General features: G+C 49.2%; 1 protein-coding gene across 2 annotated transcripts in view; it reads right to left on the reverse strand.

Moving 5' to 3' along the window:
• The window catches only part of TOX3 (TOX high mobility group box family member 3), a 108,859-nt gene extending 94,212 nt beyond the window's left edge, over positions 1-14,647 (reverse strand). For both annotated transcript variants that reach the window (XM_013052116.2, XM_013052114.2), the window contains exon 1: positions 14,345-14,647. In XM_013052116.2, coding sequence (XP_012907570.2) covers positions 14,345-14,431 — 87 coding nt within the window. In that variant the 5' untranslated portion in view covers positions 14,432-14,647. The remainder of the gene's footprint in view (positions 1-14,344) is intronic.
• Positions 14,648-17,532: the final 2,885 nt, after the last annotated feature.

Consider the following 17,532-nt stretch of genomic DNA (forward strand, 5'->3'; position numbering starts at 1 on the left):
CCACCATCCCGCCATGAAGGGACGGCCTCCCGTAGAGAGCCACGTGCCATCTAGAAGGTGACACATACAGGTTAGGGTAGGGGCAGGAATTTATATCCTTTCCCCTTGAGTCTGGGCTGGCCTAGGGACTGGCTCGGGACAGCAGAGATGGCAGAAGCAATGGTGCGACGTGTCTGCACCTGGGCTCAAGTGCTTCAGGGCACCCCTCAGAACGCAGCCCCCAGGAGGGCTCTTGGGTACAGCGTGCTGGAGGAGCGGGACTCTGTGCAGTGAGAACTGACAGGGAGGCCCCAGCTGGAGCTGGCCAACCTCCAGAAGCAAAGTCAAGCCTGCAGTCGACCGCCAACACAGCGGGGAACCCAGCCTACGGGGCGGACTGGCAGAATCACGAGGGAGACGGGTTTGCGGGTTTGATGGTTTGTCGGAAGCCTCAAAGTTTGGTTTGTTACACAGTAAGAGATGACTGATACAAACAGTACCAGTGTGGGAACAGCTGAAGACAGAAAACAAGAGGCACAGACAACGTCAGAAGAATACAGAGGCAAAAGAGGAAGAAGCCAAGTTTTGGAAGGATGTCCCCCAAGGCCTGGGAAGGGGCTGGAGAGCAGACAAGGTAACAGAGCAACAGCAATCGGAAGCGGCCACATATACAAGAGCAGAGAAAACCAGGGACATGGGAAGGTAGGGGAGACACAGGGATAGGGCAGTCAAGGAGTCATCAGAAAAGCATAACCCCTGGGCTCAGGGCAGTGGCTGGCCTAAGGAGGCACTCCATCAGCTTGGATGAGTGAAAGCAGTCAGGTCTGGCAAGATGGAGTGCCCTCGCTTCAGAAGAGCGGGAAGATAATTTTGATAATGGAACAGAGGGGGCCTGCGGCGTGTTGGGGAGGGCCAGGTGAGAAAGACATGGAAGCCTAAGTAAAGATTTCTGATTTGAGGAACTGTTCAGAGACATGTTGGAACAGGGGCCCGTGGAGTCAGGAGGACTTCTGAATGTGCATGGTCCTTTCTCTTGGACTCTACAGTTCCAAGAGGGGCCAGCGGCCAGCAGCAGCAGGATCCCCCTGGCAACCTGTGGGCAACGCCAGTTCTCAGGCTCACCCCAGACCTGCTGATCTGCATTTTACCCAGAGGTCGAGTTGACTTGCCTGCACATCTAAGTAGAAGCAGCACCGCTCTGGAGGTACAGAGACAACAAAGTGAGAGAGCCTTTAATTACATCTTGAGAAAGTCATTCTGTTTTGAATTCCCTTTCAAGCTTCCCATTGGCAGTCTCCCACACTCCAAGATAAAATCAAAGACAAAGTCTCAGTTTGGTGCTAAGGGGTCTTCAACACCTTCCTCACACTTGCAAATCTCCCTTTTCCACAAACAGAGGCAAAGCCTTAGGCAAGCAAGGTCTCCAGTAAGCTTTGGATAATGGTGTTTACTTCCCTTGTGTTTATTTTCAGGATTTTCTTCTGTGTAAGGAAAGTGATGGGGTTTTCCATTTGTGGTGGTCTTCATTTCACATTTATCTAAGGGAAGAACCAGAGTTCCACAAAAACATGAAGCGAAACAGAATGTGGATGGAATGGGGAGTGAGCCAACGTCATTGCAAGGGAAGCGACACTCAGCAATCTGAAGACTGGAAAATCCTTGTGCAGGTCTGAAGACACTTAGGCACTGGTGGAAAGTACAAAGGAACGAAACAGGAAAGACAGGAGCTGTCTGTGAAACCAAGAGTATGCTACACTCAGGAAGGGATTAGCACCACTGGAAGGATTTATCCCAAAGAGGAGAACTGCTCTCCCCTGGGTCTGGAAAAATGACAAGCAAACTATCAACGTTCCCCATAAAGTCAAAGACCAGAGCTCCCATCTAAGGAGAGTAGGGCTGGGTAGACTATACCAGCAGAAATCTTGGACCAGCCGTTGTGGAGAATGGCCAAGAGAATCAAGAAATGAACAGAAGTTTGACACAGCAAAGGCCCGAGTGCTCATTGTTAGTCAGGAAAATGGGCGCCGAGTTCAGTCACCCTCAAGTTGAGAAAGGCCACCTCCTGGAGGCTGATAGAACATACACAGCAAAAGGAGAGGGGATTGTGGCGCCTGGGTGGCTCAGTGGGTTAAGCCGCTGCCTTCGGCTCAGGTCATGATCTCAGGGTCCTGGGATCGAGTCCCACATCGGGCTCTCGGCTCAGCTGGGAGCCTGCTTCCTCTCTCTCTCTCTCTCTACCTGCCTCTCTGCCTACTTGTGATCTCTCTGTCAAATAAATAAATAAAATCTTTAAAAAAAAAAAAAAAGGAGAAGGGATTGAGGGGGTTGGTAGGGGCTAAGGATGGTGACAAGTCTTTGTCATCAAGGCTGCACAACGGTCAAGAGTTAACAAAATCGGCCCGTGGAGGGACAGAGGAGGAAAGAGTATACGAGAGCATAAAGAACCCCAGGTTTCTAGGGAAGACGACACAGGGGAGTCAGAGGTAAGCTGGGTTAGACTGAAAAAGAAAAGCATCAAGTAGAAAAAAAATTTTTTTTAAAAAGTCTAGTTTAAAAAATGTTGGGGCGCCTGGGTGGCTCAGTGGGTTAAAGCCTCTGCCTACAGTTCAGGTCAGGATCCCAGGGTCCTGGGATCGAGCCCCGCATCGGGCTCTCTGCTCAGCAGGGAGCCTGCTTTCTCCTCTCTCTCTCTCTCTCTCTCTCTCTCTCTCTCTCTCTCCTTGCCTCGCTGCCTACTTGTGATCTCTGTCGGTCAAATAAATAAATAAATAAATAATCTTTAAAAAAAAAAAACATGTTGCCTGAAGATTGACCTGTACTCAAAATTTTATTACCAATGGTCAGGACTGCTGAAATGGCAGTATAAAAATTCAAGAGGTATTTTTTAAAAAGAAGAGAAACGAGGGCCGGAAATAAAGGTAATCAATTAAAATCAGGACATAAGGATTTGCAGTTCCTGCAAGAAGAAGATAAATCATTGGGTATTTTAAGCATGCCCCAAATAAAACCCCCGGATGAACAAAGGACTGAAAAGCTCTCTCGTCACAGTGCATCGCCAAAAGGGGACCCCTCCAAAGAGCAAATGAAACTAAAATATTGAATAAGGTTTACCAAAATATAGTGCTATACCCGGTACACAAAATCCTCAACCATGAAGATACCCAAGAAGTCTTCCTTGGACCTCCCCCATCATTCACTCACTCCCATGCACCTGCTGAAATATTCATTTTGTCCCTGTCTGTTCACCCATCCCTTCTTCCACAGCAGTGGAGTGTGTCGCGGGGCACAAGGCCAGCCACAGCATGGACCGCATTTCCTGGATCCCTTAAAGGCAGAAGTGCGGCTATGCATCTCAGTGCCCACCAATGAGAAATAAGCACGTATCACGAGGCGGCCCCTGGAAACCTCCCTTTTCCCTTGACCATCTTTCTTCTGGTTAGACAAGGATGTTGATGGCGCTCTACGCTGCAGGGTAAAGGGTCACATGGAAGTCCGAGGTGGCTTGGCTCCCAGGTGTCTACGAAGCCCCAACAGCTCTGGACTGCTTACCCCTTGAGTTCATTAGAGAAAAGAGAGGTGAGGGTCTACCTCATTTATGCGATTGCTACTCAAGTTATGTTTTTCTGCTGGCCCACCTTAACTAACACACTCTTCTTTGCCTTTTAGCAAAGTCTTCCTGTCCTTGACCATTTGACCTTCCTCGGCCAGCCTGGATCCTTGGGATTGAGAACAGTCATTTCAAACTGCCCTTCTCGCAACCCCTGTTCTTCTCTAGCTCCTGCCTAAGCAAGACGCAGGCCCTTGTCCTCACCACCCCTCGCTCTGTGCCCTGCCAGCAGCACACGAAACAACGAAGGGGGAAATTTAAAATAAAATTTAATCTTAAAACCATCCAAGAGGGACCATTCTTTCAACCCCAGGCCAGTTCCTCAAGAACAGGGCAGGTGACCCCTCACCATCGCCTCCCACTGTCTCCAAGTATCTGGCACAGAGTAGGTCCAGCATGTGTTTATAACTGAGGGTTTTGGAGGGGAGGGGGGTCGGGGGGTGAGCCTGGTGGTGGGTATTAAGGAGGGCACGTATTGCTTGGAGCACTGGGTGTGGTGCCTAAACAATGAATTCTGGAACACTGGAAAAAAATTCAAAAAATAAAAATTTTTTAAAAAAAGAAAGAAAGATTAAACTTCCATGAGGTCTACTCAACAGTACTCTGACGCATCTCCAGTTCGCTCCTCATCATGCCTTCCTTCCCATGCTAAGCACTGTTCTAGAGGCTGGGCATAGAGTGGTCAGCAAAGATCCCCACCTTCACAGAGCTTTGCATGCTAGTGGTAGGGGTAAACAGGGAATATATAAATGAATGAATGAATGAATGAACGAACAAAAAAGTTCAAACAGAGATACACACTACGAATGAAGACAGTGACTGGAGGTTGGTGGGGGGTGGTGGGGAGGGATTTTAGATATTCAGATGTTTTTATCTTTTTATTTTTTAAAGATTTTATTTATTTATTTGACAGACAGAGATCACAAGTAGGCAGAGAGGCAGGCAGAGAGAGAGGAAAGGAAGCAGGCTTCCTGCTGAGCAGAGTCGGATGTGGGGCTCCCTCCCAGGACCCTGGGATCATGACCTGAGCCGAAGGCAGAGGCTTTAACCCACTGAGCCACCCAGGTGCCCCAAGATATTCAGATGTTTTTAAGAGGCGGGGCCATACTGGCAGGGTAAGACACACCCGGCCAAGGTGGAGGGACCAAGGGCCAGAGCGGAGGTGGAAACAGGCAGGGGATGGATCCTGGGTTTGTCAGTCAACTCCCCCACCCGTTCCTCCTCACGTTCTCCTCTTCCATCCCGCTGCTTCTCTCCCCCCTTCTCACTCTGACTCTGTCTCTCTCGCTCCCCCCACTTCTTGTCCACTAAAACACACATCTGAATCTTCAACCATCTTCCCTTTCTGCCCAATTATCTCAGAGGAAGGGGTAGCCAACGTTCAAGGCGGATAGCCCTTTATCTACAGCCTTCATTCCTACACCAACTGGTCATCGGTCCATCAGTACGTCACTCTCTTTGTGTGTCTGTATTCTCCCCTTCAAACATTCTCGGGTGCAGCTGAAACAGCCTCTCATTTCCTCCCCTCCAATTCAAATGGTCATCCTCTACGTACACGCACCCCACAAAACTGGCACATATGGAAATACACATACACGCCGAACAGATGCACCCACACACACATACAGGCACACATCCTTTACCAATCTCTGGTGAAACCTCAGCTCTGTCACCAGACGTGCCGGCATCCCCAGACCCACATCAACCACCAAAGGAAACGTCTACTGAGATGCAAACTCATCTCCCAACACAGTCCCACGGGACCATCCTACACAGGCCCAATGGGAACTTTGCTAGGGTGTCATGCTTACACAGAAGGCCTGCCTGGAATTCCCTCTCCAGCCTTCTCTTCTCTAACACCCCTTTTCCAACTTGTCCTTTCCAAACCCTCAGCCTCTGTGAGCTCCTGCACCGGACCACACCCCCCCCAAAAAACCACTTCTCTTGTCCCATCCATTCCTGAAGTTCTTTTACCTACTACAGTATCTCCCTTAGACTCACATATACTCTCTTTCTCTGTTTCTCTAACACACACACACACACTTCATGAATGCTCACATGCACACACCTATGGGGATGTGCGGACGTGCCTTGGAGTTACTGCTGGAAGCCTCCCCCCACCTGAGTGGGGCCTGACAGGGAAGCCAAGAAGGAAGTGTTGATAACATCCCTGGAAACTCTGGGTTCAGTCATGCCTGAGAGAAAGCTCACTACCCTTTTCCTATTTAATTAAAAGTTTAAGGACTTTTTCCCATTTGCAGTCAAAAAAATTTTCACAAATCCAACAGTTTTAACTACCTCTCCATTAAACACTTCTATTGGAATTTATATAAAAGCCAAATAATAAGGGTTGAGGTTCTCATTAAAGACACACAGGCATATAGGCGCCTGGGTGGCTCAGTGGGTTGGGCTGCTGCCTTCGGCTCAGGTCATGATCTCAGGGTCCTGGGATCAAGTCCCGCATCGGGCTCTCCGTTCAGTGGGGAGCCTGCTTCCCCCTCTCTCTGCCTGCCTCTCTCTCTACTTGTGATCTCTGTCAAATAGATTAAAAAAAAAAAAATTGCTTCTGCGCAGAACATATTTAAGAGAACATGGCCTCCCCGAGGAAGGGATTAAGGATACAAACCCGGGAAACAAAGAAAACAAAATAATCTACTACAAAGGGAGAAGACAAAACCTATCAGAGGCTCATGCAGACCTTGAACAAAAGCCTCTACTTTATTTTAAACAGGGTTTGGGGAGTTTCGTTTTTGTTTTTGTTTTTGTTTTTAAAGAGCTCAATCCACTTTCCAAATACCTTTTATTTATAAGCCTCCTTAGCGAAAACCCCATCCTTCCTCATTAAGCACACTCAAAACAGATTCTCCAAGGTACTCATGACTTCACTCATGTCATAAAATCCAACTAGAAATTGCACCACTTACATGAAGAAAAGACACGAAACGTTTTAACTCCTAAATGGCTGAGAAGGTTTTCAATTACATTATTATGAATTTTACATCATTCCCCCTTAATAACAACAATTTAAAATTGTTTCTTCCCAAACAACTATTGAGATAAAAAGGCTGCACCATCAAACACACACACACACACACACACACACACACACACACACACACACACGTACTCCTTTTTTATACCATTGTTGCAATGGTACAGCAGGACTTCCAAGTTTTCTGAGTCCCACACATCACTTCCTGAAACACTGCCTCGCCAACTGGGGAGGTGAGTGTGCATACTTTGGGGGGAGGCAGTCACTTGCATTTCCATCACTCTACTGCCTACAGGACTCCCACTTGGGTCCGCCTCAGCCCTGAGGGCTCTCCAGTGCATTCATGCACGTGTCTACATGATGTCTCTGTGGGAACATAGCACCAAAATAGCCAAGATCAGCTTTCCCTTTCCTTCAAAACCAGCTTCTTCTGTGACATCTCTGCTTCGGCTCCAGACCCTACCATTTGTTGAGAGCCCTAGTTCAAACACCCTGAGTCACCGGTACGGCCTCTGTCTCCCTTCTAAGTTACAGAGATGCTCTGTTCAGTGCCCTCCTCTCCCTCCCAACCATAGTCACATCACCTTAGTTGGACTCTTCTCACACCTTTATCTCCATTGGGTGGTGGCATCCTCTCTTGTTCCCCCTACCTCTTATCAGGCTCTACACTAATCTAGTCAAAAGGTCAGATCCATTCTCACAATGTACAACTCCATCCACGATGCTGGTCCGCGCCAAAGTCTTCAAATGTGCTCAGTGGTAGAGCTGGTTGTCTTTCCAAAGGCCTTCCTCCTCGCTCATAGAGCATTAAGATCATTGAGGTTCATGTGACGATGTGCCTGGCCCCCAGGGGATGACAGGGGATTGGTCTAAGTTGATCACAGCAAGCTCCTTCTTTGTCAATGGCTGGCCTATGCCCATCTGAGGTCAGCTGATCCATTTCTGATCAATAAATTTAAAAATCCAATGGAACTGTTTCCAGGAAAGCTAGTCCTTCTTATTAAGAGATATATAGAAGAACTTTTGCTATCACTTCCACCCCCACTGCTATCTTGCTTCCTGTTTTGCATGCTATCATGTGAGGATGTGATGTCTGGAGCTACAGCAGCCAATCTGTGACCATGAGGAGATGGCTGAAACTTCAAGAATGGCAGAATAAGAAGAAAAAAGGGTCCTTGAAGACATGGTTGCTTTCATCCAAAATAGCCTGAGACTGACACCCTAACAATTTCTCTGTAAGTAAACAAATGTCCTTACGCTTTACACCACTGTCTGTTGGGTGTTCTGTTACCTACAGCCCAAAGCATTCTCACAAACTCTTACAAGGAACAAACTCTTTGCCTTACTACTGGAAGGTCCTCTGTGCTATGTGTTGTACTCAAAGCACAACATCAGCACCAAGTGGGAGCCCCAGCTTAGACTCCAGGATTCAGAACCTCTAGGGGTGAGGTCCAACAGTCTGTGCTCTAAAAAACTCTTGGGGTGATTCTTGGGCATGCTGAAGTTTGAGAAACACTCTCCTATAATATGCTCACAAATTACTTTTTCCTCATTCACCTATTACCCTACATACCCTAAGGAATACTGGGGTCTGTATTTCTCCAGTGGTGGTAACCCCACTTCACTAGGTTTGAGCATCACATTTTTTGCTTATTTAACTTCATCTCTTCTTAAAATTTTCAAACTCAAAGCCTCCGGGTGCTGGTGAGGGACACCAAGGCCTAAGTATGAGAAAGTCAGAGTGGAGAGGAAAACATGGCCATGCAAGGGAACAGATACAGGACTGCCAAATTTATGATTATGTCAAGAAGAAAGGGAGGGAAGGAGACAAGTCAAGAAAACAGAAAGGAAGGAATGAAAGAAAGACCTAAAGACAGACAGATTTACATGCAAGATTTTTAGGCATAGACAACTAACTGAACTTTTTAAATTACTGGTCCAAATTAGATAAAACAAGTCCTCAGTTAGACTCAGCATCCCCCTGACTGTCTGTGACCCAAAACATCAAGTTCTTAAAATATGTACACATACTTTGAATGTTGTGGCCATCTACATCCATCTACTTGATCTAAAACGACTATGATTATTTCTCTGTGGCTTACTGTGTATCAGCCTTTCCTGGGCACAGGGTCTTCATCAACGCCCCCCTGTTTGGGGTGGCAAAATGGTAAGTTCATGGACCTTTAGTTAGTGTCAACAGGACTATTTTATCCATCAGTCAGTGAAGATGACATCTAGAAGCACAGGCCTCTCAAGGGCTTACAAAAATGCTTATGATGTAAGGAAAAAATTAATTGGCCACACCCCTACCACACACATGTGACAGAGTTTAACCTAACAGATGCCTACAACATGTGAATATAAGTCAATCAAGCAGCATCAGCTCAGATGGCACCGTAAATGCAGGACGTGGACACAGCATTTTAACGTCTGATATGATGTGGAGGGGAGCCAGACCAACAGGGCTTAGGACCTGCTGAGGTCTGGAAAAGGCCCCGAGTTTCAACATGGAACCAATAATCACTCCGTCCTAAGTCTTGTCTACTTTATAGCAATCCCCAACTTCTTGACTCAGTTCTACTGCTCCTTAAGGTTGCTTACTCTAAAGGAGGATTCCCAGCCTGAAACAAAGTTTTCAACCATGGCTGCACGTTGGAATCACCTACAGAGCTTCAGAAACACGGCTGCCTGGTTCCCAGTCCCAGAGGCTCTAACTAAACTGCACCGGGGTAAGGCTGTGAGGCTGAGTATCTTTCACAAGCTTCACCCCACTCACCATAGCTCGAATATAGCCAGGGTTAAACCCCCACCATTTTAGAAACATTCTGGAACACTGTCTCTGACATAGTTCATCTACCCAGTTACACCACCTCATTAACTAGATTTTCTTTCTACTGCCAAGTCTTGGAACAAAGGAAGACCCTGGTGCTATCAAGCGCTCTGGTGGTCTAGAACAGAGGTCAGCAAACTGTTTCTGTAAAGGGACAAATACGTAATATTTCAGGCTTCACAAGCCATACCGTCTCTCTCACAGTGACCCGACTCTGACACAGCAGCATGCGAGCAGCCACAGACAATACATAAACAAATGAGGGGGCCGTGTTCTAATAAAACTTTATTTATGGACACAAATGTGAATGTCATGTAATTTTCACACTGATGAAGTCATCTTTCTTTTGATTTTCTGCCATTTAAAAACAGAAAGACCATTCTTAACTCACAAACCAAGAAGGAACAGGTGGTGGGCCAGATGTGACCCATGGGCCACAGTTTGCCAACCCCTGATCTAGAACTATTCCACAGACTCAAGATCAACAATTAATGAATGACAGAATTTATATTATCCAATTAGAACTATGTTGAAAGTGGTCAGATCCTACTACCTGCACCCATTCCACCGAACTGTCCACGCAGGTAGATGCCAGTAGAGCTGTCCATACAGCTGAACATAAACCATAAACGACTTACTAAAAAATGATTTTCAAACCTCGGCTGTATCTGAGTTTATCAAAGACAAAACCCTGCAAAGGAGCAGTACACAAGCATGTTTTAAGGGTCTTACATAAGGATTTCAATAATGGGTTAATTTGCTACCAACATTTAGCATTCAGGCTATTTCACATAAAAACTCAGATTATCATTCTCTTGGAAAAATAACTGCAAAATGCAGATACTGGGCCCAAACGTTGGCATGGCAACAATCTAGGGATGCTGAGCAAGGCTACCCTTTTACATGGGGCATGTTCTCCATCTGACCACAAACCCTATCTTCATGTAGGTTAACTGGCTGTCCCTAGAGGCATTTGGGGTTTATGACCCCTTGTCTACCATCCTTAGAAAAACCTTCTAACTCTTTCACAACATGGCTTCAATAGCTATCTTATTTGAAGACCTCACATGGAAATCACTCAATCTTCTCTCAAAATTCAACACCCCCATACACCAGGCCCTAGAAACAAAATCTCTGGTTCTCACACCAGTGCAAGGTCTCAACTTAAAAAAAGTTTCATTCAAATCCCCCTCTCAGTGTGGCCTCAATTTGAACCACGGTCTCCAATAAGATAGACAAATGACAAACGACCCTTCAGGTCTTCTTACTCTCCAAGCTGGCCAAGGTAGAGGACAGCCCAAGGAGGTGGGGCAAAAGCACTCACATCAGAACACCTTAATTAAGCAGAGTGATCAATCACACATATAGTAATTAGAAAGCAAGATTTGGGACTGATAAATTAAAACGAACCAAAGGCCATTCTGCACAGGGTAAGAAGTCAAGAGCCAGATTTTGGAAGGGGGCAGGGGGTTAAAAACAATCAAACAAAACAAAACAAAACCTAAGAATACACAGAAAAAGCTAGTAACTAGAGTCTGGTCCAAGTTCATTATTAACCTACTGTGTCATTTCACTGGGCTCACACCCACCTTCAATACAATAGTTTATTTGGGGGTGGCAGACTTCTGACAACTACATGCTAATTGATCTGATGCATATTATCTTACTGGTGAAAGGACTGGGTCCTTTCCCCTTCCCTGGGGAAAGAAAAATTCCAGATATATAGACAGTGGATCCCTACTGCACTTGGGCAACATAAGCCTAGCCCCGCCCCCCCACGGCCTTTTTAAAAAATATAGGTGTTAGTTTAATTTGTTAGCCACATCAGAAAAAGGAATGTTCAAACAGTAGATGTTCCACTTGAAATTAAAATGGAAATTAGCCCTTAGAAAGCAGAGATGACTGTAAGTTTATACATCAGCGGCTGGTTCATGAATTATTAACTGATTTTAATGATCCTGGCTATATTTTATTTGAAGTTATTCTCCTACTTGCAATGACTTTTGAACCCTCAAAACTCTTTCATCCATTATCCATAGACAGTACACTTTCCGAGCGCTGACATTTTAAAAGGATCCATATACTCACAGAATGTAAAGATAATACACACAACATATAATTTATACGGAAGACTCTGGTCATTTGTTAAAGAGAGAAATGAATGAAACCCTATTATTCACGGTTGGTAAATAAATTTAAAGATAAGTGCTGACTTTCCACTTGTTAAGCCTGGAGCAGAGGGTTCTGTATTTCTTCTAAAAAGTTTCCCAGATGGTAGTTAAAAACAAGAAAGGGCAGAAACATACTTTGTTTGAAACCCATCATTTTGCCTCCGGAGTGATAATATACCTCACCGAGAGTTAAGTCTTAAGAGATTAATAATTACAGGTATTTCCAAATTAAAATAAATGCATGTCTTCGTATGCTAGTTTTTACACTTTCAGTATAAATCTGTACTGAATAGTACCACCTCAGACACACAAGTTAGCTGTGAAACAAAATGCTATAAACCCTTAATTATCACTTGCTGTTTTATACCCACGAAGTTAATACTTCCTCTTCTACTACATTCTCCCTATAAAGAAAAATCACTGTGAATAAAATTGGGTTTTTTCTCTGCTCAAATTAAGAGTACGAAGATAAAGTATTGGGGCTCAAATGCAAGATTATTGGATTTTTATCTGCAAGGAATTAAATGCGGACATCCCTTAAAAGAAGTACAATTTGATTTCCACCAATATTAAGCACTGTGTCTAACTTTCATAAATCAGATACACACCGCACTTGGGACCACCAGATCGGTGAATTACTAAGAAACCAGGTTGTTCCAGGCAAAAAGCTGTGTAAAGAAAATATGACAGCAAACCAACTTGCATTCTCACTCCCGAAGTTGAACAAGCATCTCCATAAATAACGGGTGGGTTTCGAGCTTTCTATACCCTCCTGAAGTAAATGTTCTGAGTTTAAATGGGCTCAAAATAGCTTTGCTCAAAAAAATAAAAAAAAAAAGAGACACACACACAAAACACCCACAATTTCCTCTGGTCCCTTGAAGTACCCTTGGGATCGCAGTGAACAGAGAGATTTGCCACGCACTACAGAGACTGGATTAGCACAAAAGGTTTCTATTTTGGTGTCATTCGAGTGTTGCTGATCTTAAATCAGAGAAAGAAGTAGTTACATTAAGCAAGGTAATGGCTTCCAAAAATAAGAGCATGCCCAGTTCTCCCAGGCTTGCATACACAGGCTAAGTTGTAAGCAGATAAATAATACCCCACTGGAACAATTAGGTGTGTTCTCAGAAACACGACATACTTAATTAGGCTGCCTAAGTCACTAACTGAGCATACAAGGGGGACTTTTTAAAGCATTTAATAACCTGAGTAAATCCAAAATCAGAGGACAGAAACTAAAACCCTTAACCCTGGCTACTGACAGAGGCCTTTTCTTGCTTCCCTTTCTAAGCTTCACATACCACTCTTGGAATTTTGAGAGCATGAACGCTCCCCCCCCACCACCACCACCACCGGCCCTCCACCGCCAGCACACCAAAGGGTTAAAACACACTGAATAATGTCCCTTGGTTCTTTACTGGTCGGGAGGCCCGCGATGCCAAGCGAGGGGCTGGGCGACGGGGGACAGAGGGGTTAGGCAAAGAGACCCTAAAGGTCTTTCACAAACTTCAGCACTGGAGTTGGGAACGGAGTATAAACAAATAGAAAGGAACACGAGCCTCCATCAGCCACGGGGCACAGCAAACTGTTCCTCACTCTAGATACAATCCCTCCTCTTCCTGTTATTTATTCATTAGTTTTGTATAGCACCTTTCTTTCAGCGGCTCCTTATTTCCTCCTCTGTTATCCAAGCAATCATAAACAAACTACGATTTGAAAGAAAAGGGGGGGGGAGGGAGGAGCAGGGGGAAGGAGAAAGAAAAACCACATTCAAAAGGCACAGGCCATCCAGAGCACAGCTCTTTCTCAGAGCATCGCCCTCGGGGTGAATGTTTCCTCCAAAGCTTGGACCTGGGGGCTGCAGGAAGGACCCAGAAGGGGAGTCCACGCCGCCCTGGCCCAAGGCTTGCGACTCCAGCCCCGCCTCGCCGGTCCGAGCTGCGCCAGCTGCCCTTCCGAGACCCACCTTCGCCCACCTGAAAAAACTCGGTCCTCGAAGTTGCCGCGGGGGAGTGGGGGGAGAAGAGGTGGGTTGACCCTGGGCGTGGTGGGGAGGTCTCCAAGCCTGATCTCCCCGAAATGCAAAACTTACCCCTTCCCCCCCAAAAATGAAAGATGTAAAGCAGCTTGGAGCTAACGAGGGAGGGGCTGGCACCTCCGTTCCGGGGTCCAAGGCGCCCCAGCGAGAGGGCAGCAAAAGCCACCTGCGGGGGTCCCAACACTTCGCGCCCCCACCGCCCCCGCCCAATCCAGGGCACGCTCAAAAGTTTGTTCCTTTCCTCCCCCCGAGCGGCCCCGGGTCCAGCTCTCCAGTGCGCGGGGAAGGTAAGAGGGGTTGGTGAGGTGGGGGTGTGGCGAGGTCGTCGGACCACGAGATCGGGGACTCGTGAGGTGCCCCCCCCAACTCAGGGGCGCTGCGCCCATGTTTACTAATAACAACAACAAAGAATCACAAGCGTGTCCCCTCTTTCAGTCCTCGGGCTGCTCTTCGCTTCTTTGGGGCAGCAAAGGAGAGTCGGCGGGGTTGGAGGGGGGAGTAGAGGGGGGAGAGAGAATGTAGCGCCGGCATGGGGACAAAAAGGGGGGTGTGGGAAGGGGGCAGAAAGAGTAGAGTGAGAGAGTTGGACAGAGACGAAGGCGCAAAAAGGAAAGGCGTGGAGAGGGGAGAGAAAAGTGCAGCGGGCGGGGAGCTGGAGCGCGGGGCGCGCCCGGGATAGGGAGGTGGCCCCCGCCCTGCCGCCCCCCGGCCCCGGCCCGGTCACCTTGCTGTAGCCGTAGTAGCCCAGACACTGCGCGAAGTCCAGGCCGGCAGGGTCCCCGGCCGCCGCGGGGTAGAACCTCACATCCATGCCGGAGCCGGGCCCGGGGCCGGGGGCCGGGGCTAGGGCTCGCCGGAGCCGGTGCCCGCTTCCTCGAAGCCGCTAGATCCACCGTCGGGGGCGCCCGGCCGGGGTTGTCCGGGGGCGGCGCGCGGGGCTCGGGGCCGCAAGAGCGCTGCGACCGGAGCCCGAAGAGCCCGGGAGCCGCGGCCGCCGCACACAAAGGCGCGGCCACGCGAGCCGCGGGAGAGCGGGAGGCGGCCCGGGGGACGCGCCCCGCCGGGGCACCGAGGCAGCGCTGCGCGCGGGCCGGGCGCCCGGGGCGCGGGGCGCGGCGCGGGGGCCCGGGTGGCGCGGCGAGTTCAGGTGCGCGGGGCGAGGCTGGGACGGCGGCGGCGGCGGCGGCTGGCCCCGCTCCTCCTCCTCCTCCCCGGGCGGACTGAGGAGAGGAGCCGCGGAGACAAGGGGCCCGGCCCCTCCCCTCCTTCTCCCCCTCCTGCCTCCGCCGCCGGTCCCCTCCCCGCGCCGCCGCCGCTCCGCCCCTCCCACCGCGGGCAGCTGGCGCGCCGCCCGCCCCGCCGGTGCGCTCCTCGGCCCGGACCGCCCCCGGGCGCGCCGACCCCGCCCCGCTGCGGCCCCTGCCCCTCGCGGCCCCTCGCGGCTCACCCCGCGCCTCGCGCAGCCCCGGCTGTGCCCATCGCGCGCGCGCCGCGGCCTCCCCCCTCCCCGGGGCCCCTCTTCTCCCCACCTCGCCCCCCCTTCCCTCTCCGGTCCTCTTTGTCCCCGATGCCTCGGAGCGCTCCTCGCTCCCTTCCGCTCCTCGGCCGCTTCGGCGGGCCGGCCGCCAGCCCGGTGCCCGGTGTCCGGTGTGGCCCTCCCACCCCCCCTTTCCGAGCCCCGCTTCGCTCGGCCCCCAGCCCCGGCCACCGGCGTCCACACGCCGTCCGCTCTCTTGCCACCCCTCGTTCCGGCATTTCCTCCCCTCGTCCCCTTCGTCCCTCGTGGTGCCGGTCCCCCGGTCCGTCTACCCTACTCCGCCTTCACGCAGGAATGGCCCCTACTCGGAGGCACCTAACCGAGCAGCTAACCGGCATGAGGGCCTCCCGGGACCCCATGTACACCTGTGGTATTTTCCAGAAGGGGTGTTGGGGCCTGACCTTTCACAGGTAGGCAGACTTGAAGCTTCCCGAGTTAAGCCTTGTGTCGGTTCTCTCCGTATTTCCTTTGCTCTTGTTTGTATTCGATTCGAGTAACTGGATCTAGGCGGATCATTCACTGCTCTCAGAGAGAAAATGTCCCCATTTTCCTAAAAGGTTCTGGGTGATTAACTTCCTCAAACAGCACTCACCCACCTCCTCTTTATCTCTCTTTCTTTAAGCTACATCTCTCTCTCTCTCTGTCCGGGTCTCTGTCTCTGTCTCTCCCCCCTCCTTCCCCTCTTCCCTCCACGCCCCCCCCCACCTTGCTTTATTGCTTTGGGTTAATTTGAGAGTTTGACCCTCAGCCTTGGCGAAGGGAAGTGACTTTATTGCTTAGATGAGAACGTTAAGGAAAGGCGGTGGGATTTTTGCCACCCCACCCCCTTCCCCAGTTTGGTTATCTAGAAGCTGCTTTAACCGGAAGGGAGAAAGGGAGAAATTTCAAATATTTTAGCGGACACTCTCCAACACTTCCGTCGCCTGAACACACTTGGCTGGCCCCGGGGCCTGAACTTTTTCAGACGAGCTTCAGATGGGTTGCTTTTCTTCTGTTCTTCTATTCTCCAAAGTAGGCTCTCCAGCTTGGTGACACCTGTGTGTGTACCTTCCCCCAGTATTATCTTTCTGGAACCAAGCAGGAAAAATAAACGTCAATTAGGTGAAAGTTTGTGTATTTGCTCTTCTCTTAGCCTAAAGGTGTGTTTGGACACCGCCCGAGAGAGCGGTGTGTATTCAGGGAAGGAACAACTGCTTACATTGTCCCTGGGTTGACTGCTGTTCCCCCCCCACACCCCAAAAAAAGCTTAGGTCCTCTCTCCCGAGTCTCCATTTAACGTTGACAACCCAGCGGCGCTCCCTAATGGCTCAGCGGGTTGCACAAATTGGCAGCGAGCTGAGATATTATCAGGACAACACCCCATTGAGCAGGTTCTTGAAACTGCAGACGTGGAGGCCCTTTCTCTGGGCCACTGGGCGCCTGTGGCCTTTCCACCAATCAGAGCGGGAGGGTGCAGTGGCCACCTGTTGCCTCCAACGAGAACATCTTTTAAGTTTCACTATTAGTATTTAACAATGGCGTATAGGGCAGCATCTGGCCGCAGGAGAGAAGCAGCCTGCTGATCTGAGGTACCAAAAAGAATTTTTTTTTTTTCTTGCAGATAGTTGTTAACCAGAGCCCCGAAGGCTGGGAAGAAGAAGTTTTTCATTTCACACTTCTCTTGCCCACCTTGTGCTCACTCTGGTGTAATCTGAGCTTGATTCCACGGGATGAGGGAAAGTATAATCAGAGTTACGGAGAGACTAAACCTGTAGTTGTAATCAGACCTCGGGGATCCGGAATACAAATACTCACAGTGGAAACCCCACTAGCTGCGAGCCTGGGAATTGCATGTGGGCTGACGTGTTGCCACAGCCCTGAGCTGTAGACGCTGGAAACTGAAGCGAGAACCTTCTCCCAGGAGGCTCCGGAGAGTTAGGAATGCGGGGTCACATCCAATACCACCTCTTGGCCCTTGTTTTGAAAAAGCCTTCCTCTTAAGACCCGCCCCATCCCCCTTATGATGCAAATGACTTGGGGAAGGGAACAATATTCATCAGTCACTATTTTATTATGATGATGATTTAGGAGGTAAGGTAGGTGATTTTCGAGTGTAGATCTTGATTAAAAGGGGGGGGGGGGGGGCGGAAGGGCGGAGAAAAAGAAAGGGAAGGGTCTGAGATACTTGTGTTCAGGCAATTGGAACAGAAAAAATCCCTGGAACAGAAACAGGTCCTTCGGGAAGGCTGCTGACCTCACAGTCTTGCCTACAGTCTCCATGCCCTCAGCAGCTCCTCGCTTGCCTACCCCGTGCTGTTTTAGGCACTTGTGAATGAGAAAGAGGGTCCCCAGATGACATGCATGGAAATCCTCTGGGGACACTATGGTTTGGATCC

The sequence above is a fragment of the Mustela putorius genome, unplaced genomic scaffold, assembly GCF_011764305.1.
Source record: "Mustela putorius furo isolate JIRA1106 unplaced genomic scaffold, ASM1176430v1.1 tig00000174_pilon_pilon_pilon, whole genome shotgun sequence".
NCBI classification, from domain to species: domain Eukaryota; kingdom Metazoa; phylum Chordata; class Mammalia; order Carnivora; family Mustelidae; genus Mustela; species Mustela putorius.